Here is a 26,501-nt window from a genome sequence, read left to right as displayed (position 1 = left end):
TTCGAGTTATCTGAAGGTCGTGAGTTCGATCCTCACCTTGGGCATGATAATTTTTTAATTATTTTTGGAAATATGAGTTTGTGGTGTATCTAGTTTTGTGTTGGTGTTATTTTATTGCGAATTCTTTTACATAATATCATTGCTTATACAAAATGTCCAAAATTCCATGCCAGCGTTCAAGAGCCAATTTGTAAAGTTAAATGAATGTGCGTATACTGTTTCCGTGACAAAATCACGAAAAATTTTAATGTTTGTAAAGCAGAATGACAAGAATAAACATTCAATTGACGAAACGTTAAAGAATTGACACTCTAGTCGATATTTTTGCCTTTTACTCAGCTGTAATATCTTGTCAAAAAATGGGATCTTGGATTAGCCGTAAATTGGTGTTTTGTCTTGGGCCCTATCAAGACTTATCCAGGCCCTGTACCCTTTCTTAAATGAAGATACCCAAACACTCAGCCGAAGATAAGTGGAATAATATTTATTGTCTTAAAATATAATGTTTTATCTGTTTCCACTTTCCAAGTTTCCATTAAGTCACGCTATGTTTGATTTCTCTCAGACAGTTTTTTAGCAAAGGGCAGGTAAGGTAATAGCAATTGGCTATAATGATGAAATATGTTTATGAATGATTTCTGCCAATTAAAGTTATATGAAATTTCACATCAAAATAACATTTTAAAACTTTTTACAAATTCCTTTAACTTTTTGTGTGACTCACAGTGAATTGCAAATAAATTTGCTGCTTTTTTTCATAGGGCTTTAGGAATGAAAATTGAATCTTGCTCGCCAGGCAGGTTAACATTTCAAATTCAGTTTTGTTCAACAGATAGAGACTAATTTTTATTGGCTGCTATCTTCATGTGTGATTTACTTTTTATTTCTATTTTCAACGTTTTTAAGCCAATAATATTAAAATTAATAAAAAACATTATAAGAATAATAAAAGAAATACCAAATACCAGAACGGAATAGGTAAAAACACACACATCACACGCACACAAACCCACACGCACACAAACAATGCAAAAGAAACAACCACAAATGAAGTTTTGGTATATGGGACTAAAACATTAAAAATCGGTTTCTATCCCTTCCTATAGATAAACTATTGTGTCAGTATAATGATATAAGGAGGAATGAAAATAAATATAATGCAGATTAATAAACTTGATATTACTATTATTTTAACAGTATTTTAATAATTCCAACAGGAATTATTAAAATTTTTCCTCATCACAATTTTAAAGTTCATTGCTATTTACATCCATCATTATGATGGCAGTGGTGAAATACCTACACGCCACTAGAAATATAAGAACGGTCCTTGCCGTGCAGAGGAGTAACATGAAGGCACTCGACTAAAAATAAAACATTAGCATTTCATATACTTTAGTAAGAAGCACCGCCAACCAACCAACAACAACAACCTGAAAATATCGATTTTCTTTGTTTAATAATCGCTTGCACACGTGTATTCTGTACATAAGTGTGTATGCGTAAGTGTACGTACGTTTGTACACTCTTGTATATATATATACATGTGTGTGTGTGTGCGTGTGTGTGTGGAGGCGTACACGTATGTTTGTACATTCGTGTGTTTGTCTCTGTACATTTGTGCGTACTCGTGCAACAGGTGTAAGCATATTTTGGCCGCTAGTGATTAATGATGACACGAATTATTATTGTTGTCGCTTCTATTAATATTCGTTGTTGATGTTATCGTTGTTGATGTTGTTGTTTTTGTTGACAGTGTGTACACCTGCTGTATGCGGTTGCAGTTGTGAGTTGTTGTGTGTCACGTGAGCGAGGCATCGTGCTTGCTTCATTCGTCGTTTTATTTACTTCAAAGTAAATGCGTTGAAAATTAATTTTTCAAGTGTACATGCAGACAAAATATCTGAAAGATGTACAATCATTGAATTTTTCATTGAATTTGTAATAGCTTTAAATACGTACCTTTGCATACACATAGAAATACCTGCATGTGTATGTGTACAGTATAGATGTATCATGTATCCAAGTTGTCAATATTGACAGCCCAGTTTGAACACGTTCTATTTATTTAAAATAGATAGCTAGAAGGATGGGATATTCAAGAATAAATAATAAAACATTTAAACTGAACAAAAATCATTGCGAAATTATATAAAATGTTAGTTGTCGCGCTGTCATGTTGAATAAATATAATGTCAACAAGAAGGCAACCTTTCAAATAAGCTCTGAAGTCGGAAGGAAATTTAAAAAGTTGCTGAGGGCTTTCGCAACGTCCCCTAGCCAGGCAGAACACGAGGTGGAGGTTGTTGAGGAGGAGGGGAGGTTTGTGGCCAACTTCGTCCCAACCGAAACAGGTTAGTTTGATGTTGACTCTATTCTGTTAACTTTTTTAAAGTTTTGTGAAATTTTATTAAATGTCTTGTCGTCGTCGTTGTTGTTGTTGTTAATTATTTGGTTATGTGGATATGACTGGAATGATGTTTGGTTGTTTAATAGATTGGTTGTTGTTGGTGATTTATATTTGTTGAAGTAAGGTTGTGTTCTATGTGTTATTTATAGATTCCTGTTTTGAATTGATTTTTAAATAATTTTTTTACCGACAATGGTCCAAAAAATATCACTGAGTTTATAAATGATATAACCAGTTGGTTCTTCCATATCTGGGAGGCTTTTGCACGTTAAAAGGATGATAAGAACAAAGCGACGACTGGAGTTTGTTGTGATGTAATACTGATGATCGTGATACAAATATGGTGCAGCGTTCTAGCTAAGTACCTATGGTATAGATGCAATATGATAAATTTACTCCTCCCCACACACAAGCAGTAATTAATTTCGTCTCTTTCTAGTATTGAAAGAGTTGATAAGATACAAAAACAGTACCGATGAAAAAAGGGCTACTTTACGTGATTACTTGATTGCATAATGTTGAAAATGACGACCATGACTAAGAAAAAAATAAATAAATAAATAAATAAACAAAAAAAAAGTAATAATACTGACATGGACAAAAATGTCAATGATTGTTGACTATGCTGACAGCAATAACAATGACATTTGGTGATGGTCATGAAGACACTAATAGGAAAAAGTCATCATGCACTTGAAACACGTGACAGCAAATCATCGTTACGTCACTTTTCGATTTGAAATGTGCTTGATTAGTGTAGCGGTTATAGGATGATAACACAACAACTTACAGGTATTTGGCAGATAGTGATAGAGGTGAATGGACGTCCGATCAAAGGCTGTCCTTTCAATGTCAAAGTTGACGAGGTCACCCAGGTGAAGGTCATCTTTAAGGATAGGAATGTGGTGGGCAGGCTGGTCGATTTCAAGGGTCAGTTGCTCAATCTTTAATTCGTTCGTTCGTTTGTTTGTTTGTTTGTTTGTCCTGTTTGTTTTTCTGTCTGTCTCTATGTTCGTCTGTTTGTTTGTTTGTTCATTCATTCACAAAACAAAATATTCTTAATATGCTATTTTATTTGTTAAGCGTAACGTCGTTTAATGTTGCTTTTATCTTCATCTTCCTCCATTTCTCTTGAAATTTTTTTGACGTTATCTCATCTTCAACTTCATCATTTCTTTATCTTCATGTTTTTTATCATCATTTTCATCTCCATCTTCTTCTTCATCATCATCTTCTTCATCATCCTCATCACCGCCACCAACATCAACGACGATCACAACTACCACCAACGCCACTGCTCACACAGTCGAAGTAGCAGGCTGTTCAGGCCACGACATCAACATCAGCATCTTTCACGATGACGTCATCGTTAATCCTCGCATCCAAAGATACTCAATAGATGAAGATACAGAGGTCTTCCATGTTGAATTTTCTCCAAACGGAAGTGGAATTCATCTGGTCAACGTTACTGTAGATGGGAAGAATGTGGAAGGTTCTAAACGAATGAGTCAAAGATAGATAGATAGATAAATATTAAATGAAAGAATAAATGATGAATGAATGAGTGAGCGGCTAAAATGAAAAAAAAGCCAGATGAATGAAAACTAATAATGATTAAATGCACGATTGGATAACTTTTGGATGAGTGAGAAGGCGTTAACACATCATTTGTCAATGGTCGGTTCATTCTGCTTCAGTTAATGAGGTTTTCTTCAGCTAGTTTGTGGTGACTTTGGTAAATTTACTTATTTATGTTTTTCTTCCCAATTTTGGAATTTTTGTCTTTGGATAAAAATGGTGATAATGCTATAAAAACAATGGGTGTATCGATGTGATGATATTCAACATTGCAGGCACTCCATTCGAGTTGATGGTGAACGACGCCGATGACGTCATTGTGACGGGGAGGGGTTTGTTGGAGGGATGGGTGGGTGAGGTGGTTGAGATTTTTATCGATGTTGGTCTCAACGGGGTGGCTCAGCAGTTGCGTGTCTTCGTTCAAGGTCAGGGTTATTTTTGTTGTTGTTGTTGATGATGATGTTGGTGATAATGATGTTGATGATGATGTTGGCGATGATGTTGTTCGTGATGATGATGTTGATGATGATGATGTTTGTGTGGTTGATGTTGATGATGATGATGTTGTTTGTGTGGTTGATGTTGTTGATGATGTTGTTGAAGATGATGATGATGATGATGATGATGATGTTTGTGTGGTTAATGATTTGTAGCTTTGTTTCATGTAAGTGTTGTAAGTATTATAAATATTTAGAAACTCAACTACAAATAAAATTTGTAGTTGAGTTTCATATATAAAGTTAATATTGCTGATATTTTTCATCTTCATGTTGTTTTGCTGGAAATTAGTGTTACCAATATTATTGCGTTATAAAATGTATTGCACTTTTTATTATTCCAATTGATTTCTGATGTTTAAAAGATGATGTAGGAAGGTTTTGGCAGAGTTTGTTGCTAGGAATGAATATTTAATGAGCTGCTCAAGCGTATGCTAGTGCCCATAAGATTGTGAATGCCGTGCTAAAGTGGTTTACTATGTATTTTTCAAATACTTTATCCTCTGCAACCAGCCTGGCCTCTTCTCTTCAGGCACCACACTCACACCCACCTCCAACGCATACAATGATACAATACATCTAAGGTGACACGGCTTGTGAATGTTTCATAATATGTTGAATTGTGGTTACTAAATTTCATGACTGTTAGATGGATATGTGTTGAACGAGGTAGCACAAATAGTAAGAGTGCCTGATTTGAGCGTTATTGCGTGTTGACCTAGTTCAAATACTACATGAACCAAATTCAGGCTGTGTGGTTGGTGCGATCTGTATGTGGATCGGTATGTAGGTCGTGTCATCGTGTGAAAGTTGCAAAGCTTTTGAAACAGAAGTTAACTTGCTCCTGAGTGAGTCAGCATCTGTCAAAGCCGCACAATAAAGAGAAAATTAAAGAGAAGGGTGGCGGGTTAACGATGGCAATGAATGTGACATAATGAGAACATTCATTGGAGAGAATTCAAAGATTGGGAGTGATTAACTGAACGACCGAAACGTTTAAAAAACAAACAAACAAACAATAAACAAACAAACATTAAACAAACAAACATCAAACAAACAAACATCAAACAAACAAACAAACATTAAATATTTTCTTCACTATAAAGATGCAGTTGGAGGGGGGCAGGTGGAGACGAAACTGCGGGACAACCGGAATGGGACGGTCACTTGCTCCTACCTGCCTGTCGACGAAGGTTTCAACTTCATTCATTCGTCGTTCATGTTTAACACCACACTTAGACCATATCAACGCATTCGACTGTTCGTGTTTTATCCAACTTGTCGCTACGTTTTGTATATTTTTGTTTTCGTTCTCCATCTGAGTTATGTTTGTCATGTTAGTTGTAACGTCTGATGACGGGTTGTGACAATTCTCCCGTGCAACTTTCGGACCATATAGGTACATCTGTAATCGAATCTTTTGTCCCTACGTGTTTGTGCCTGCATGTGATTGTTGGCTGATGTTGTGTGCAGTGCTGATGTCTGCCCAGGTACTTTTTCAGAAATTAGGATGCAAATGCATGCATACTTGAATCGGTAAGTTCTCTCCGTTCGTTCAAACACGTTCGTCTGTGTGTTTTGATGTTGAGGTTGAGGCTGAACGAACATCATATAACATGTTCACTGGCACTTGTTTGCGGTTGCATGAGAACTGTTTACAATGTTCGACTGAATGTTTTTGCTTGATTGGTAGATAGGATGCATGCGTGTGCATTCATAACAAACGCATTCATAAGTTAAGCACACCTGCTTAAATGTTTACATAACTATGTTTGCATAATGCATATTTCGTTCACAAACACACCACACACACACACACACACACACACACACACACACACACACACACATACACACATATAGACACACACATACTGACATTTTTCATTTTAACACCATATGTATATTGTTATTTTTTTCAAACCAATTAATTTCAGATATTCATTCATTTCTTATTGGTGATAAGGAGCATTATCAGTTCAGCTAGAAAACAATTTCATTTCATTATGAATCATATCACCATATCATTTGTGAAATTCTTCGCACATTGTTTTTGATTCACGCGGCTATTTCCTTTGAAGCCATTGAATGGGATTGACTCGCCAATCACAGGGGGGCCCGTGCAATTGTTAATAAGGCTGTTATAAGCGTTGTTTAGTTCAATTTCTGGTTAGTTCGTTTTTTTTATTGTTGATTACTGTTCATCAAAAAAGATGAACCATACCAAAACCACAGATACAGAAACTAGTCCTTATATTAGTAAGCTAAATCATTGTTCTCCTCCATTGATTTGCAGATCAGACAGCCATGTATTATTTTCCTCAACAATCAGCAGTTAATGCTAATTAGTTGCTCCATTCAAACATCACAACAGCTGAATGATTGTACATTTATCACTTGGCAAATAAAACTCCATAATGAAAAACTCGGCAGCAAAATTTGAGGGCATGAAAGTTGACAACTTAGCACGAGTCACCGTTAAAAATTTCAATTTTATTCTGGGTCAGCTGGACAGGAATTACTTTTTAGTATCTTCCATACAAAACTACTGTTGCAGCGTGATACTTTGTTGTGGGTCGTTGTTGTTGTTGTTTTGCTGTTGATGTAAAGTTCTATTTACTAGTGATGCCGACGACAATGATCATGATGATGATGACGACGGTACTGATAATGATACAATGATTAAAAAACAATGTAGATAAACAGAAAAACCTGCTACATCTGAATAATTCGATCGATATTTCGTCGTTGTCATCATCATCGCCATCACCTTATTCATCATCATCATCATCATCATCATCATCATCATCATCATCATCGACATCATCATCATCATCATCATCACTGCCACATAATCATCATCATCATCATCATCACTGTCACATAATCATCATCATCATCATCATCACTGTCACATAATCATCATCATCATCATCATCACTGCCACATCATCATCATCAACATCGTCATCTTCTTCAGCATCGCTGCCACATCATCATCATCATCCCCATCTATTTCAATTAACATCATTACCATTTTAAACCATCCTTCTAACTGCCATCATTGTCATCATCATCATCATCATCATCCTCATCATCATCATCGACATCATCATCATCATCATCATCATCATGTCCATTATCATCGACATCAGCATCGATGACGTCATCATCATTATCCTAGCCATTTTTTAATCACTTTTGAATGTCGCACAGGTAAGCACAGCGTCCACGTCATCTACTTCAACAAGGTCTACAAAACGTTCGTCACAGACGTCAGACGAAAATCTTCCTTTTTCTTGGAAAATACAACAACGCCAAAAACTGCAACAACAACAACAACAATAGCATCCACATCAGCAACAACATCAGCATCATCAGTTGCATCAACAACGACATCTAATAATTCTTCATTTAAAAACTATAGCTATAGCCAATTACGTAACCAGCAGTCAACGCAACAACAACATCAACAACAACATCAACATCAACAACATCAACATCAACAACAACAACATCATCAACATCAACATTGGACCAACACAACGACAAAAACTAAACTACTGGTGCTACTCAACAACGTATCATACACACACGTCGGTAGACTGTTCCATTTTGATGTTGCTTGCAACACTTCAGAAAACATCAACAACAATGCCAACAACAATGGCAACAACAACAACAACAGCATCAACAACAACAACATGCCATTTGTTACTAATATATCGTGTTAGTTTTATACTGGTTATTTTTCACGTTAACATGTAAATTTTCAATCCTCAAATCAATTTGATCAATTCATCTACTTGAATGATGATGGTGATGGCACATTTAGAATTTCTCATTTAATTGTTTCAAATTATTATTTCAGTTCAGTTAATTTCAATTAATTTTAATTAGTTTGTTCTCGACAAAAACTCAACTCAAAAAAATAAGATATGGAAGACCATACAAACAAAACAAATTATTAAAATAAAAATGCACTTTTCGTAAACAAACTTTTGAACAGTAACGGAAAGCGTGCTACTATCATCATCAACATCAGCAGCATCATCATCACCACAACTACCATCATCATCATCACCACCACTACCATCATCATCATCATCATCATCATCACTGTCGATGAACGTTCATCACGTGAGACCTGGATTGTACAGAGTCAATGTGGTGCCTAATCAGATAGGTTGTGATGATGATGATGATGGTGTTAGTAATGATGATGACGATGATGATGATGATGATGATGATTATGTGGAAGATGACGGGAGTGTGAAGATGGTTATGATGATGACGGTTATGATAATAATGATGATGATGTTTAATGGGCAGGAATGATGATGTTCATGATGATACAAGGTAATGAGGATGATGATGGTGGTGGTGGTAATGATGATAACGATGATGGTGATGGTGATGATGATGACTAGGATAGCAATGATGTTTCTTGTATGAACAAATTTTCATTGCCGCCAAATTTCCCATCATCTTCCGGGACCTTGTAATTAATATTTTTTCCTTCTCTCTATCACGCCTGCCCTTTTCTGATTGCTCCTGACCCCAGGAAAGTACAAGATCGAGGTCATGACGCCATCACGTGACGTCATTATAACACGTGACCTTTTTGTTTACAACGTGGCCGCCATTGTTGTCAGTCCAGTTTCTATGGCGACAGTTGGGGAGACTGTCAAAATGAGAGGTTTGTGGCTACTGTGGCTGTGGCTGTGGACGTTGTCGTCGTTGATGACGCAGTTGGTGATATTTTCGATGTTTGATTGTTTCTCTGTTTGGCTTGTTGGTGTGATTGTGTTTTTTTTCTATTTGATGGTTAAGTGGTAAGATAGTTGTTACAGCAGCAGAACTGATTAGATGGAAACAAATTGGTAGATGGCCGATCAGACCGATCGAAGTTTTCTTTTTGAATTTCCTCGACAAATCTAGTCAGTTTTACTTCTATCGAAAATGCAAAGTGTGTGAATTCAAAGTAGACCCATATGGATATCTGTAAATATAAAAAAATTTAACAACATGAACCGACATGTTCTCAGGAAACGTTTGAAACATCGTTCGTTTAGACACTCTCAAGTGAAGCTAGAACTTCTGAAGTTATTCAATGGAGACGCTTCACAAATCCTTAAATACAGATACAGAATATATAAGCGCCACTATTTTCAATGACAACTCTAACGACTTAAAGAAAATAATTTAATTCGTAATCAAAAAATAATCTCCTAATGATTACTCATTCATTATCGGAAATGAAATCTAAATGTTTATTTACAAAATAAACATATACATGACGTCATCCACATATTTTAGTTGACCTCAGCAAAGCGGGTCAAGGTCAGATGGAGGTAAAGGTCAACGGGGGCAAGGTGATGAACAGGGTGGAGAAGGTGGGGCATCACGTTTTTGTCGTGTCGTTCGTTCCAACGGAGGACGTCGTTCACGTGGTTGAGGTCAGGTTCAATGGGGAGAGTCTGCCACGTGAGTTGTTGTCATGATGACGTCATAATGACTTCACGATGATGTCACGATTTTATTGGTTGTGCGGTGATGTGATGGTGATATGATGTTGGGCGATGATATCTTTGCAGTGAGGGTAAATTTCAAAATGATGCACCGATAAAAATTGATAAAACTGGATATAATAACATGTGTGTAACGGTTGTGTGCCTTGTTGTTGTTATGAGTAAGTGGTATTTATCTGTTGGATGATGCTCTGCCTAAATCGTTATGTTAACTACAGGTTTGTGATCATGTGAGTCTGTAATCAAGTTTGTTTGCGATCATGTGATTTGTAATCATTTGGAATCATTTGAGTATTGACCACGTGATGATGGCTAAAGATTATTTAATGATGATAACGACTCGTAGATAAAAGTTGAAAAAACTTAAGGCGTAATAAACAATGGCATGATTGTACAGGAAAAATGCCTGTAGGCTAAAAAAAGATATAAAAATGTGTATAATAATACTACATAACTGTTGAAACTATCCAAGACTTGAACGTTCAACTCCAAAATAAAAAAATTTACATCAAGAAAAATAAATCTATCTTATAAATTAGAGTTAAGCCATGTCAAGAACAAAACACGCCAACTGCAAAATCAATATAGGTTTTTTTTTCTTTGCTTGTTTACCGTGTGAAATTGATAACTGATGGGCCGTATAACATGCTAGGCCGATAAATATTTATGTCGTTGTTGTTGTTTTTTGAGGCCAAGTTCCAGAGACATATATTTTGCAAACATTTTTTGGATCAATTCTTAGTGTTTTTTCATAGGTGTTTTTTAGGAGTGAACATAATCTTAAGTGAACTAATTCAAAAGTATTTTGGTTTAATTATGAATAAATGTATGTAAAGGTAACATAATGATACAAATGAATTATTTGCATTTATGGTAAAAAAATTCGTTTAAAAAATTGTTTAATTATTTGAAATTGTTTCATTCCCAACTGCCTCACAAGGACTCATTACGATCCCAGTAAACGCTCCCACCAACAACAACCGACCAATCAAATCTCAGGACACATCCAAACGAGAGACTTACATATCGACTTCAGCAAATCAGAGTTCAACTTTTAAAATAAAAAACTGGACAAATCTGAAAACCAACAAACTGACCGCTATTGTTCAGTGTTAGTTTGTTTGTTGTTTTGTTCGTTTGCTTGTTTGTTGGGATTGCGATGTTTTTCTAGATGTTGTTTGTAATGTTGGTCATTCTATCAAACAATATGCTTTATTTAAAAAGAAATTTTTTGAGATAGTTGAAAAGAGTAAAGGGCACTAGCAACTAGACAAGCAGTAGAGATACAGAAAAACATGGGAAACGTTAAGGAAATTGCTTTAGAGTGATATAAAATTGTTTGTTTAAAAAAAAACCTATGAATTAACAAGCAAATTAAGAGTGAGTAGGGTATTAAATGATGAAAAAACTTTTAATACCATTAAAATGAAAATAAAAATCTACGAAACTATAAAATTAGAAAAAATAATATATTTAGAAAAATGTTTTAAAAATAACAATAACGATAAAGCACAATTTTAATTTCATACTTGTTAGAATAATATAATTTAAAATAAAACTGGTTTTCTGGAAAAAGAACATAGAAGTATTTTAAGCCATCAGAACACTGAGAAATAGGAGGAAATTGTCAGAATCCATAAATGGACTACATTGAGAAAAAAAGGAGTCCCTCTGCATATCTGACTAATAAATCAATAGACTTTAATATGGCAGTTCAGATATTCAGAACACGAATGGAAGAGAATTAAAAAAACACTCTAACCATTTCCCTAAACTGATATAACAGCAAGAATTGAAAGAGTAAGAATTAATTAAGATTTAAAAGAGATTGAGTAAGAATTAAAAGAGTTAGAGTTAATTAAGATTTAAAAGAAATTAATTAAGAACTAAAAGATTGAGAATTAATTAAGATTTTTAACTATTACAAAAAATGCGATTTTTAAAACTTTATATAAAAAAATCAGTATTGACGAAAATGTATCTAAATGTTTTTAGGAGGTCATTCTGATTAGCAGAGAAAACCGTTCATGTTTGTGATGATTTTATTGCTCGTTATGGTTATATTAACAGTAATTGTTATTCTTTTTCGTTACTACACTAAGCAACACATGCAAGTATGGGTGAATTCACACATGCATGTATGAGTGAAATCCGGTTGTTGTTTCTTATTTGATTACTTATTGATTACTTATTGTTTGAGTCCATATTGTGTTTTTTTTTTAATTTTTATCGTGTTTTTCGGAAAATAATAACGTTTTCATTACCAATGTTGTTATTATTATTATTATTATTTGTTATTATTTTCATGCTGCATGCAGCTCCTTCCGGTGAAGTGGTTCCGTGCAAGTTGGTCCGACAACCTGATGATGACGTCAGCGTACATTTCAAAAGTCCTTACACTGGTGCCTATTTAATAATAATAAAAATAATAATAATATTACTAGTAGTAATAATAATAATAATAATAATAATAGTAATAATAATAATAATAATAATAATGAAGATGATGATGATGATGATGATGATGACGACGACGATGATAATAATGATAATAACAATAACAACAATAATAATAGGAAAACAAATTAATGATGTAATAGTAATAGCTCGCATTAGACCTTCAGTAAATGAACAAAATACAGAAAGGTTAAATTGAGCCAAAAACTGCTGTAATGTGTATAATAACTAATAACAATACAATGTCAAAATAAATTAATTAACACACCTCATGCACACACAAGCACAAAACACACGTACACACACATACATACGCGCACATGCGCTCACCCTACACTCACACTTGCATGATCATTTTCATGCGAAATATATGCAATAAAAATTTATTAACCAGTTTATAATTAACTCACCCTGACTAAGATCTACATACTTGAAATTATTAACAGATATTTTGGTTATAAATAAGTCTTTGTATTAAGTAGATTAGCAAGTAAAAAGCTCAGGTAATAAAAGTGTTGTGTTTCAGTTGACCAGTTAGTTCTGCCTGATTATATTTAAGAGAATTTATGTCAAAACTGCTTATTCATTATCGTTCTGGAACTTCATATCTTCGTCTACAACGTTTCATGCATTCTTTCATTCTTCCATTATATCACCTCTTATGAAGGCTACAAAATTAATTTCACTAAGCTCAAAATAATTAGTATAGTTATATAAGAGAAGTATTCTTTTTTATTTGGACGACGCGCTGCAGTTTGAGGTGCTTCTTACATTATCTGTTTACAGTTTATTTTATCTTACTGGTTATCTTAAATTGAAGGTAAATATTTGCACCTTTACAATAACTAGGTATAATTGCATATGGTTGTCTAATATTGATAGTGCTTCAAATACAATGCAATTAATCTATATAGTAACGAAAAGTTATTCTTGAATGCGTAAATTACATTCATTTAGCATAAATGTTTGAGAAATTATAATTTTAGCAATTACCAACATTCGAACCTGCTAAAATAAAAAGGAAGACGCATTAAGAACCAGTTTCTTGTATATTTCAATATGACTTTCTTCATCAGCAATAGTAGTATAAGATTGGTGCTAAGAGTAGAGCAGATGCGGTGGCTGATCCAGATCATGAAAGAAAAAATATAGAAATTTTGAAAACACAAAAAAGTGAATAAATGGAAATGTTATGGGAATTAGCAAAAAAAGCCCATCAATTTTGGAACCATCTAGCCACCATGAAAATCAGGATCCGAATAAGACTATATTTAATATTAACCAATTTGATTAAATGTATTTTACAACGGTTTGATTCTGTGAAAATTTAAGTAAATTTGGCTGATCACTTTTAGTTTAAAATTTTAAATAATATTGATGATCATCATCGGCATCACTTTCTTACCATCTCTAACTCTCCACAAAGGTAAGCACAAAGTAAACATTTACAACGACGACGTTCTCATGTCGGCACTATCTCCCTTCTATGTGGAAGTCTTCGATCCCTCACTTATCCGCATTATCTCTCCACACGATGCTGAAGTCAACACTATTGTGAGGATTGAAAGTTAGAATTTGTTATTTTTATTACTTCAATAATAATAATAATAATAATTATTATTATTATTATTACTGTGAATATTAGTATTAAACATCTCCATCTGGTTCACAGTCAGCACATTAGGAGCGGGCCAGGCCAATATGCAAACAAACATATTGGGGCCTTCCAACGAACAAGTGGGTCACGAAGTTCTTAAAACTTCTAATGGTTTCAGTGTGTTGTACACGCCCCATTGCACTGGTATTTTCCGAATTTTTGTCTACTATGGCGGCATATTAGTACCAGGTTAAATTTTTAAAATGTATTCATTTTGTATAAAGTACAATGTTGTTCTCTTAACGCTGTTAATTTTTTTGTCCGTTTGGTAGTTTTTTTGCCATGATTTTTGGTTTTTTTAGTGGGAATTAACGGAGAAATACTGGTGCAATAAAAATTATTGTTGACTGATGTTTATGGCAATGCAAGTTTCTTCAAATATTTTTTTTATTCTTCTTCGATTAAGATAATACGTTGTTCTTGGTTTCCTCACCAACCAAAAACTTACTCATTTCAAGTGAATTTTTCACTGTAGCCAGCAATCTACATCATAATCACCACCTCATTGACATGCTCAGGGTGCCCCATAAAACAGATGATAACGAACACTGACGACATCGAGACAAATGGAGATGGTTTAAAAGGAGGAATTGAGGGCCACTTGATGAAGTTCATGATCAACACGAAAGGTCACCCAGGACAATTGAAGGTCGTTGTTGAAGGTTAACTTAGCAAAAACATTAGTTGTTAATTTTGCTTGAAAATAGGTGTATGGAACAGTGGCGGATCTAGACAACTTTGACGGGGACCAAAATTTTGAAAATTTTTAATATTTTTGACGGAGGAGCTAAGATTTGTTGTAGTGTTGCCAAAATTAGACTGACAACCTTTTTTTGGTTATTCACATCTATCTTTGATTAGATTTTTACATTTAGCGGTGTTTTTACCGATTTTAATAACCACAGTGCTCATCACGGAGTCCCTAGATTCGCCACTGTGTGGAAATGCTGATTAACTTTTATACGTGATTGATTGTTATTTAAAATGTCATCTTCTATCATAGTTTAAAATGATCGAATTAGACAAATTATTATGTGAACGGATTGTAGGCTTTGTTTAATAAAAAAAAGTAGCATCTTCAAGTTTTTTAAACTAACAAAAAACTAACTTTTAATTATTAAAAATATAATCTTTTCATGAATTTTAATTAACCGAAAAGATAGTTTAATATTTAAAGGTGTCCGCCGTGACCAGTTTTTGATTTCAAAGGAATTCCCACCTATCATAAGCAATAAGTGTACAGTTTGATTCGTATGTATTAACCAGCATTTTGTGTGTGTGTTAAAATCCTCTGAGTAATGCAGCAAGAAAGTATGTTAAAAGCAGGTTAAAGAAATAAAATTAAAAAGTACAATAGGCAACATTAATATGCCAAATTTAGAGAAACACCTCAAACTGTATGACGTCGTCTCTTTGTAACAAAACTAACTAAAATATCTAAAATTTACTCACCGGAAAGTTTTAAATTAAATAAAACGTTTCGATCTATACGACAAATATGACAAACAAAATAATTAGCCAAAAAAACTTTAAATCTGGTGTAAGCGGGACGAAAAGACAAAAAAGTTTACAAAATCTTTGGAAAAATGTCATTATTATAAAATTACTATTTCGTAATTATTGAAGCCAGTTATTTTGTAACTTTTATATTGTTGTGGGGAAGACTAAAATAGTTTTTAGATCACATTGTTTGTTTTCAGGCCAAATTTTCACGAATTTTAATATAGCCTACGCCTCTGCCATGCTAGATTTTTTCAAATATTTTAAAGTTTAATATAGAAGTGTTCAAATAACTGGTAAAGAAGGCTTAATAGATAACATAAAATCGATAACCATTCAAATTAACTAACCGGTACGACTTATTATCTAAATTTGATACAACAAATACATTAAAAATTGCGATTAAGCAGACTCAGATTCACATGCAAGTAATCAACTAATAGATAAGTTTATTACGACAAATACAATTTTAAATGATCGTCTTCAACACAGTTACATCAGCAAACACAAACAAAAGGCCCAAACAGTTTGGCCAGGACTCAAATCTACGAAGAGTCAAAAAACCAGTACCTAGTCAATTTCACGCCAGAAGAAGTTGGATTTTTCAAGGTCAGTGTTCTCTGCAACAACAGCCACGTGACTGGTTAGTAAGCCAAACAGAAAATTTTAATTTTGTAAATCATTCAAATAAGAAATTGTTAATATAAACTAGGCAGTCCTTTCAAGGTGAACGTGTGGAACGCTGAAAAAGTGAAGGTTCACGGAGGGTGGCCCTTGCTGCTCTCAGACACGACCACCAGCCAGAGCAATCACGACGTCAGCAGCATCAACAACATATTCAAACACAGCAGCAACGACATTTCAAAGGACGACAACCTCTACTACAACGATAAAAAAGCCGGAGAGTTAGAACTGTTGAAAGATGAAATGAGAAGATTTGTGTTGAACGTCAATGAAGCTGGCTACGGTGAGTAATTGTGTTGTTTATGAGGATATTAATGATGATGATGTCATATAATGTAAAAATAACTCACTCTCATAAAAATTAAAGGCTTAATACATTAAATCTATATTAAAATTTGAAAGGTCGTTTAAAAGCGAATGTAAGAAACAAGCATGGAGAGGTCCCAGTGGAGATCGTGAAGGTGGGTGAGGGGTTGTTGCAAGTATCTTTCACGCCAAGAATTGAAGGTTTGTTTGTTCACGTAGACTGAGAGAATAAATAAATTTTAAACTAACCTGCCATCAATTCCGAATGTTTATTATTTTATTCTGGGATTTAGACGCTCGCGAATGTTTTCTCCTCATTGTTCTATCAATTTTTTATTGAATAAAAACTCGTCTGAAACAAGAACTGAGTCAAAATCCATTCATTAATTTGGCCAATAAGGACCTTACAAAATGGACATCACTTTCAACGACCAGCCAATCAAAGGATCGCCATTCCTTAGTCACTTACTACCACCTATCCGACCTAAGTCACCGGTGAAGCAACAACCAATCAAAAAAAAGCAGGTCATCAGGGTATCTGGGTCAGGTCTCACGGAAGCTGAAGTTGGCCAAGAAGCTTCATTCGACGTAGAGACTAATTATAAGACTGAAGGTTGGTTCTCATAGAAAATGTTTGAAATGATGTTCAGTGTTAAACTAAGTTTTTCCAAGTAATTAATAAGGCAACATGTTCTTCTCCAATTAATCATCAATAAAAATGATAATGAACAACTGCACAAACAAAAACAGGAGCCCCTACATTTCATTTGACGTCGTCGTCATCATTATCACCACCACCACTTCCGTCTGCCGAGGAATCATCATTATCATCGACATCGTCTTTTGTGCCCGTCAACTGCATTCGCATCAACGACTTCAAGTACAGATGCCACTACACCGCCCACTCGCCTGGTCAGTTCATGGTGATGACTCTTGTGGCCATGGTGATGACGCTGGTGACCGTAATAATGGTTATGTTGACAAAATGATCCCCCTGATAAGTTGATGGTTATGTTAAGAATATAGTTAGAAGTAAACGTGGATAATAATAACGAAACAGATGGAAAAAAATGGTCAAATTATAAAAGTAATTAGTTGATGACGAATACAGAAATAATGATGAAAATGAGATGATGGATAAATTTTAATATTGGTTAAAAAATATTTACTAATTTTTTGAACTAATTTTTTAAACTAATAGTTTCTTTCACTACACACTTGTACAGGCATTTATATGTTGCACATCTGGTTTGCTAACAATCTGGTGCCTGGCTGTCCTTACAAGGTTGTGGTTAGATCACGTGATGTGGGTGACTTCACAAAGGTCAAGGTCATTATTGAAGACACAAAGATGGCAATGGTAGGAGAAGATTTCAAGTCTACAATTGATACTAGAAAGGCAGGAAGAGGTGATAATAGTGATGATGATGCTAATAACAACGTTTATGAAAATGTTGAAGATGAAGATGATGATGATCATGATGATGACGATTTTTTTATATTTATAAATTTTGCAATCAATCAAAAACATGGAAATTCAACCATTCAATCAATCATTCTTCATCATTCAATAAAAACCCACAACCAGGAGAGCTGAAAGCCAGTTGCATAGGACCCAGCCTACCTGCGTGGTCTCGGCTGATCGACCACCTGGATGGGAAGTTCACATTGCTGGTGAGACCACGACAGGCCGGCAAGCACATTCTCAACATCTTCTACAATGGACTCCATGTTAGAGGTTACAGATTTTTTCAATTTTGAAAATTCACAGATACACTTGTTCACATAAAAAATACTATTTTAAAAGTTTTAAAATTTACAATTTTTATTATTTGAAACGATTAAAATTGCGAATTTGATAAACTACTGCACACAGGCAGTCCCTTCACGTTGACAGTATTAATTCCTGGAGATGCCTCGAAAGTTTCATTGAAAGGGCCTGGCTTGATGGGCGGAGTTCTAAACAGCCACGAGGCGTATTTCGTAGTTGACACATCAAGAGCCGGAGGAGGAGAACTGTCAATCAAAATTACTGGACCGAAAGGTTTGTTAGAAAAATTTTTCGTGCTTATAACGGATTAAAAAATTAATGTGGAGATATTTATTGCAGGTTTTATGATCAATAGCTTTTCCACCGAAATATGTCATCTTACGAATTTGTTCATTAAAAATTATTTAACAGGTGGATTTGAAACCGAAATGAGCAGAGAAAGAGAATCCGACAAACTGATAAAGTGTAGGTACATCACTAAAGAACCGGGTCGTTACGTCATCCACGTCACGTGGTCTGGCAAACATGTTCCTGGGAGTCCTTTTTCTGTCATTTGGGTGAAAGAGAAAAAGAAAAAGTGTGTTAGGATTGACTCGAAATGTTGAATAAAAATACAAATTGACCAGCAACATCTAACGAAACATCGCAACAACCTTTTTATTTCAGCTGCACATCGGCTAAAAATTGTCTAATAGTTCACTTAGATCCTCTACATTTAAATTCAATTTTAATTAAGGTGCAGAGAATTTTCTGGGCGTCTCCAGGCATTTTACGACTATAACAAATTGCATCACCACACAAAAACTGAAACATAGGGCTTCATTTTTTTAAATTTTATTGAGTCGTGTTTCTTATCTGTCATTTATGTAATCTTTTATAGATCTTTCAAAATATATTTTTGATTTTTGTTCTGTTTAAAATCTGGAAGTCTTATTTATATTATGTCACATTCTTAGAATGACAAAAAAATTTGTTTGTAGCTAAATACTCTGTATAACGCCGGTGTACATTCCTTCTACAAAAATTTGACTAAATCGAATTTATCAGTAATTATAAATGTTAATGAACAGAAACCATGGCTATTTACTTGTTAACTCATGCCTTTCAAATGTGATGAACTGTTTGTATAAGTTTAGAAACACATTTAAATTTTATTCGTCTGCCTTTCTTCGTTTTATTTGTAAATATTTGCAAATTTGGTAAAAAAAACTGCGTTTTGTTGCATTCACATTTAAGATAACTCAGCTAAATTTTCAATTCAGAACACCCCCATTAAAGTTTTTGTAACTAATTTTTGATTTAGTCGCATTATTTATATTTGTTACGTGTATTAACCATTGTTGCGTTACTGACGTTAAAGACTTGAAAAATAAATTAGCTATTTGATGAAACGAACGAGGAGACCACTGATTAAAAAGGTTTCATAATTTACCAGTTAAAATGTTTATCAAAATATATCTGTTAAATAATGTCAAGCTAAAATTTGAAAATTTAACTTTTTGGAATATTATATTTTGCATATACAACATAAGCTTAATCAAATCACTTCAGCTGCTTTTGCTTTGCCTAATTAAATGTTCACGACAATTTATAGACCGAGAGAATTAGTTTTTCGTAACGGTAAAAGTTTGCAACGTAAGCACAGTCACAAGCGTAGAAAATAAAACTCATGTGTTCAGGTATATGCAAGAGCAAGTTAGTGAATATTATATTTGTTAGTCGATTTAGTTTGTGGTATAAATAATGCGTATGTATGTGAGTGCGTGCTATAGCAATCGGCAATGGAGGCTGTAATTTGAAGGAACCAACTGCTTGTTAACAAAATATTTTTTAGAAAAATAACCAATCTTATTAAACATGCCTGAGTTAGTTCGCTTAAATAGATCAAAAGTATATCAAAACCCGTTATAGAACTGTGGGCCCACGGACAATGAGAGTCGCGCTTGTTTCTTTCACATTCAAAAACTTCAAAATAACTAAAAACTTGTTATCTCATAACTTAGTTTTACTTTTTTTAAAGTTATTGAGTAAAATGATCAAGAAATAGAATGTACTAATGAAGGTACCTACTGATTTTTAATTGTACAGTATTTGAAATTACGCACAGAATGCATATCAGTTAATTCTTACTGAAATTTTTGTGATTGATGATTTTTGTGAAAGGCAAATTTATCATTTTTAATTCATTTCTATAACTTTTCTATAATTAAAATTGTTCAAAATATATAACTATTTTCAATCAAAACAAAATAGTCTTATATAATGTATTCTAGCTTTTTCAATGTTTGTAGCTCCGTCTGCCTGCCTGCCTGCCTTCAATCCGACCAGTGGCGGATCTAAGAAGCCCGTTGTGAGCAGCATATTCAATAAAAGTCAATAAAACTCTTTGTTATTAATAACCGATGAAGCACCGTTTTTATGTAAAAAATTGACAGAAAATTGAAAAATAGACGTAATAAGCAAATAAACGTTGTCAGCCACACTGCCACAAACGTTGGCCCCCTCGTCAATATTTTGCCCCCTCCGTCAAAGTTGTCTAGATCCACCACTGAATCCGACATCAGAGAAACGTGTAGCACCACAAATCTTTCACCAAAAAAAAAATTATTTTTAACATATTCCAGTGAGTTTAATAACTTAAAAGCTATTTAAACTGCCTCATTTGAAGCGCTGAAATGGAATGTAAGAACTAGAGGAATGACTTTGACTAGAAAAAGTACTTTGCATAAAAAGAATTAATACAAAAACGCAGGCAACTGATGATGCAGGCTAGATGAACTTTTAAAGTACAACAAATGCCCGCACGTTCTCCTTCTTAGGTTGTCGTGTTGTTACTTTTTGTCATCATGTTAGCAGTTTATTTTCGTAAGCGGTTTCGATGAGTTTTTTTTACTTCTTTATCTCTTTAACCTTCTCTCAACTTCACTAATCAACTCGAATTTCATTTGCATTTTGTGAGGCATTAATATTAATATATTTTTTATTATATATTATATTGTATGTTTGTAAAGTTTTGCCCCTTAACTAGTAATTTATTTAATTTTAATCTGTTAGTGAAATAGTTAGTGAATTTTAATATATATAGTGAATGAATTAATTTATTGATAGTTAATTAGTGAATGAAGTTGTAATTCTTGTTTTAAGCTACTAATCTAATGTCTAATCTATCTATTCTATTATAATTAGTCACAAAATAGTTTTTATTAGTGACTATTTTTTAATATTAAAATTTTATTTAATGCATTAATTAACTAATGAAATTTGATAATATTATTATTATAATTATATATGATCATAATCAAATCATATAAATAATAAACTATAAGATAAGTTGTATTGTATTGTAATTAAATTAACTTCACTACTAGTACTAACAGACTAGAAGTAGTAGCTGTTAGCAATAATTAATAATAATACCAGTATTAAAAATTAAAATTAATGGTTCTGTAATTTTGTTAGTTTGTCAATTCACAACTTCACGTTGATTAGTAATTTTAGTAAATTAAATAGCAACCATCGTTAATGAAATCTGAAATGACCAATGAATCGCTACCAGAGAAGCGAGAGGGCAGTGCTCATGTGCTTCCAAAAAGTATGGGGGGAGGTCCCATGGGATTGGGTAAGTTATATTAAATTAATATTAAATGGTTTATCAATTTTACAATAACAAATATTTTTGTTCAATTATTTCATAATTTGTCTTTTTCTTCATCTATATATGTATATGGTGTACTGTACACATTATCTACTATGAAGTTACACATGTTTAGTAATTACTACAGAAAAATTTACATTATACTTGTTTAGAAAATATGATTTTTAAATTAAATTAAATATTAAGATGCATGTTTAATGAAATTTAACTGTTATAAGCAGGCAGATGGTAGTATTCTTCTTCCGTGGAAATGATCTTAGTTATCTTATATAAAAAATAACTTAAATGTCTTAAATGCTAAGTTATGAGTTCACATATATTTCTTCATTTAAAAATGATCAGAACTTGCTTGCTAGTCAACTACATAATGAACTTTTATAAAAAGCATTTAAATAAAAAAAAACACTAATGAAAATATTTTCATTAACCTCCATCACATTTGAACAAATTTGGAGACACTTTTTTAAACAATTGCTATAATTAAGCCTCCTACCATCAGGTGAATTCTTTTTTCATAATTTCAATTGAAATAATTTCTTAGGAGACCCTGACGATCGATCGTTGAGAAGAGTCGAAGTGGATGTTGTCATTCCAAAGATGATGAAAGATGAAGTCAAGAAGTTCTGTGACGTGGAAGTTAAAGGTTTATTCTCTTCTTTATTAGGCATAATTTTTCTTGAATTTGTCATTTTTTGTTTATAATAGAGTTTAAAATCATTAAATTGTAAAAGGCTTTCAATGTTTCACGTCTTTAAATACAATGCCAGCATTATTTCTGGTGTAAATAACAACCTTTTTTTATTTTTATTTTGCAATAAATAAAAAAAATTTACTTCTAATTCATTAGTTTAGTAAGGAATTATCACAATATTATCAAGTAATTTTAGAGTTTGATTTGAAACTTTAGAAGTTTGACAGAGATTGCTAAGAAACATTGAATGTTTTTGCAGCCTTCGTGGACTGCAGCAAACAGTACGGACTCCTCCTACCTCTCATGTGCAGGCAGCAGAATAAGGAAATGCAAAAATGCACCATGAAGTGGTAATCACTTACTTAGAAATTTTTTCGTTTATCCTAAAGTTTTTAGTTCATTTAGTTTTGTTTCAGTTAGGCCTTTTTCCAAAAATTTTACAGTTATTTTTTCATGGCATGGTATGTTACCGTTTATAACTCTTCCAATTCGATCATCATGTTCATGTTCTATTTTATTTTGAATTTCTGCTGAGAATAACTTTTCAAAGTGTCAACATTTTTGAAGATAATTTTGTAGCTTCTTGTTGATAGATAAAAGATGGATGATGTTCCTCTCATCTTTAAATAAGGTACCAGGACGAAGAGTACAGGAAGGTGGTGACGGAGAGGTACCTACAAGAAAGGTCAGAGTTCAGGAGGACTGGTGTGCCTGTTCACAAGTACGAAAGAGGTCACTCGGGCCACTGAATAAATATACCTGTAGCTGTTTATTCACGTCTCTGTATTTTTGTTTGCATTTGTTTGTATGTGTTTGTATAGGTTTGTTTGTTTGTTTGTGTGCGTTTGTATCGGTTTGTTTGTTTGTGTGCGTTTGTATCGGTTTGTTTGTTTGTGTGTCGATATTTGTTTGCGGTGTTGTGTATGCTTATTTCAAAGGTTGATGATGTTACAAAGCCTTGCTTTATGTGACGTCAAGTAACAATGTTGCATACATAGTGTGTCGTCTTACTTGAATGTAATTTTTCATCGTAATGAATTGTAGGTTTACGTTTTCACCCAATTATGTTGTGATTCGTAATTAAATGTTTGTCATGATATTTAGTGTTGTAATTATTAATACATATTCATTGCTCTTCTTTTCAAATGCACATCTTCAATTAGCCTTTAAATACTTCTATAAAATCGGCCGGCAAATGTAAATATGAACAACACACGCCTCACAAACAAGTAAAGTTCATTGATTTAAAACTGGAAAGACAATTATTTCCAATTTAATATTCATCCAGAACTCTGTTATTTCCGTTTTGACGATTATTCAAATATTATTAATAAATCATCCATTTAGTTATGACATGTAGTTGAATGCTGTTTGCATATTCATTATTAAATTGTTATTATTTTTATCATTTCAAGTAATTGTATTATTATTATTAATTTTATTGTTATTATTATTGCTATTATTATTATCAGTATTTGTGTTGTTATAACCAGACGCGATGGTGGGGGGTGGTTTGGGGTTGAAGCCCTCCACCGCAATGGAAAGTTTTGAAGGGTTAAGGCAAATTTTAATGAAAATTCTATTTAACTTTGGAAAGTTCAAACCGGAAACTATCTCAACTCCCCTGACAACGGTTAAATAAGTAAAATTTTGTACTCGGACCATTGGTCTTAGTAGCTAAATTGTTTGAAAATTGTGTGATAGTCACTAATTAATAAACCCACCGCGACAAATTTTCGGCCACCTCACTGATTCTCATTATTATTATTGTTGTTGTTGTTGTTATTGTTGTTGTTATTGTTATTGCTGTTGTTATTATCATTGTTGTTGTTATTATTATTATTTGTCTTTGGTGCGTCGTCAATAATCAAACGTTTTTTTCCTTGTCTAAAAAATATTAGAATGCAATCATAATTTATAATTAATAAATGTCATCATCATCGTTTTTTGTTAGCAATAAATAAACAAATAGATATAAATTAATGAATAAATAAGTAAATTGTTAGAAATTCAACTGAATTAATGGACAGTCTGTGTTATGATAAAACAAGTAGGAATTCATTTTCAATTAATCAAATCAAAATTAATCTATTAGTCAATTAGTAGGTAATTTCGTAAGTAGCAATTCATAATTAGTGAAGTGGAACTAATTAATTAGTAACGTGAGAAATTAATTGGTTAACAAATCAATGAAATGTGATTAATTTTAAATAAATTCTTTAAACGAATTGTGGTTACTAAATAAAATGAATTAGTAAGAAAATCTTAATTAACGCCGCAATTCAGAAACAATGCTTTGCCCATATGAAAAAATGCACCGAACGTGACTATAATATAATTATAATAATTAATTAGTTATAATCATAATAGTGACAGTTGCCGATGAATATCTTAATGACAAACTTGTGATCATGTACGTGAGAGCAATTAATTATTAAATTAATTAGCTAATTGATTAATTAGCTAACTGATTAATTAGCTAATTGATTAACATCTCGTTAAAAGTATGACAACGCGTTTGTCGTCACGCAACAATTATACAATATTGGCACCATTTCTTCAGTTGACGAGAAAAATAAATAATAAAAAAAGGCAATCAGGAAATTAATTTCAAGAAAATGAATTCAAATTTAAAAGTGGAGCTGTGAGGTGTGCTAAGTGTTGTGGTTGTTTTTGTTGTTAGCAAAAATGTTATTGACAATAATAATAATAACTAGTAGTGATAACAAGATTACAATAACAAGATATAAAGTTATACCATTAGTTAATATACCTAAGTTTAATTGCAGTGGAAATTGTTACGTGAATTAATTTCATCATGAGAAATATGCAATTGAGAGAGTGAATTTGATTCAAACATTTTTAGTCATTATAATGATTAATTGTAGAAATCATTCTGACGAAAAATCAAATTATAAAATCGGATAACAATGTGCTTTGAAGAGTGGAGATTTATTTTGTGATAATCAATTTTTTAAATCTTAGACTTTAATGCTCGTGCAATACAATTCTAATATTAATTAATTAATTAATTAATCACGCAATCAATTGTGCCAATTAACTTTGAAAATAATGTCTGGAAGAATTAATTTAATTTAATTTAAAGTTTCGTCAGAACGTAAACGATGATAAATAATCGGAAAAAACAGTTTAAGTTAACAAATAAATAAACAGGATAATGCGAAGTTATAATCGGAAAAAATTATTACGATGTGATTAACATAATTAAATAATTAATTGATTAAGTGGTTGTTTAATGGTTAATTTTCATAAACAGAGTCACGGATCTGAATAAATGAAGCATCGTCATACGTAAGCAGAAAGCGTTTGATTAATATTTTTGGATATATATATATATATATATATATATATATATATATAATTATACGCTTTTAAATATTTTCGTATTCATCATATATGTAGGTTTATATATAATATATATATAAATATGACATAATTTATGTATGTACAAACATTGTGACTAGTACTCTATATGTTTTTCATGCATGCAAATATTATATATGTATCTATATACAAAATGATAAGCTAATGGTTAATGTTATACATAAGAATAGGTGTGCATGTACATAAAAAATGGTGTAAATTTATATTCATATAATGTATTTGTATATAAGTATAAATATTTTATTCATTCATCAAATTTATATTCATCATGGAAAGTCTCTTGCTATTAAAGTTATAAAAATATATTGTGTGAGAAAATAATATTGTTGATTAAGATAGTAGTGTAAACAAATAAGCTTT

The 26,501-nt window shown here is 32.7% G+C and overlaps 3 protein-coding genes across 3 annotated transcripts; all 3 read left to right on the top strand.

Moving 5' to 3' along the window:
* Positions 1 to 2,176: 2,176 nt before the first annotated feature.
* HELRODRAFT_194487 (hypothetical protein) lies at positions 2,177 to 16,843 on the top strand (the record flags this gene model as incomplete). The annotated part of the gene is made up of 20 exons (XM_009031762.1): positions 2,177 to 2,354; positions 3,203 to 3,340; positions 3,717 to 3,902; positions 4,264 to 4,413; positions 5,592 to 5,678; positions 6,919 to 6,987; positions 7,701 to 7,746; positions 7,934 to 8,080; positions 8,630 to 8,670; positions 9,049 to 9,183; positions 9,804 to 9,971; positions 10,956 to 11,126; positions 12,334 to 12,417; positions 13,899 to 14,039; positions 14,145 to 14,318; positions 14,648 to 14,791; positions 15,830 to 15,897; positions 16,122 to 16,272; positions 16,342 to 16,596; positions 16,716 to 16,843. 20 exons carry the CDS (start codon positions 2,177 to 2,179, stop codon positions 16,841 to 16,843), a joined length of 2,661 nt encoding a protein of 886 aa, XP_009030010.1.
* A 1,061-nt stretch (positions 16,844 to 17,904) lies between these two features.
* On the top strand, positions 17,905 to 19,844 carry HELRODRAFT_194486 (hypothetical protein). The gene is made up of 5 exons (XM_009031761.1): positions 17,905 to 18,031; positions 18,211 to 18,357; positions 18,496 to 18,663; positions 18,802 to 18,967; positions 19,127 to 19,844. The coding sequence occupies exons 1-5, from the start codon at positions 17,971 to 17,973 to the stop codon at positions 19,203 to 19,205; spliced, it is 621 nt and encodes a 206-aa protein (XP_009030009.1). The 5' UTR covers positions 17,905 to 17,970; the 3' UTR covers positions 19,206 to 19,844.
* A 2,738-nt stretch (positions 19,845 to 22,582) lies between these two features.
* HELRODRAFT_90227 (hypothetical protein) lies at positions 22,583 to 23,485 on the top strand (the record flags this gene model as incomplete). Its single annotated transcript, XM_009031715.1, has 3 exons — positions 22,583 to 22,688; positions 22,996 to 23,086; positions 23,368 to 23,485. Coding segments are annotated over 3 exons (315 nt in total), but the record flags the coding sequence as incomplete, so codon positions are not given.
* Positions 23,486 to 26,501: the final 3,016 nt, after the last annotated feature.

This window comes from Helobdella robusta, assembly GCF_000326865.2.
Source record: "Helobdella robusta unplaced genomic scaffold HELROscaffold_78, whole genome shotgun sequence".
Lineage (NCBI taxonomy): Eukaryota > Metazoa > Annelida > Clitellata > Rhynchobdellida > Glossiphoniidae > Helobdella > Helobdella robusta.
Note: the sequence above shows the minus strand (reverse complement) of the source record. Positions and strands in the feature narration are given on the sequence as shown.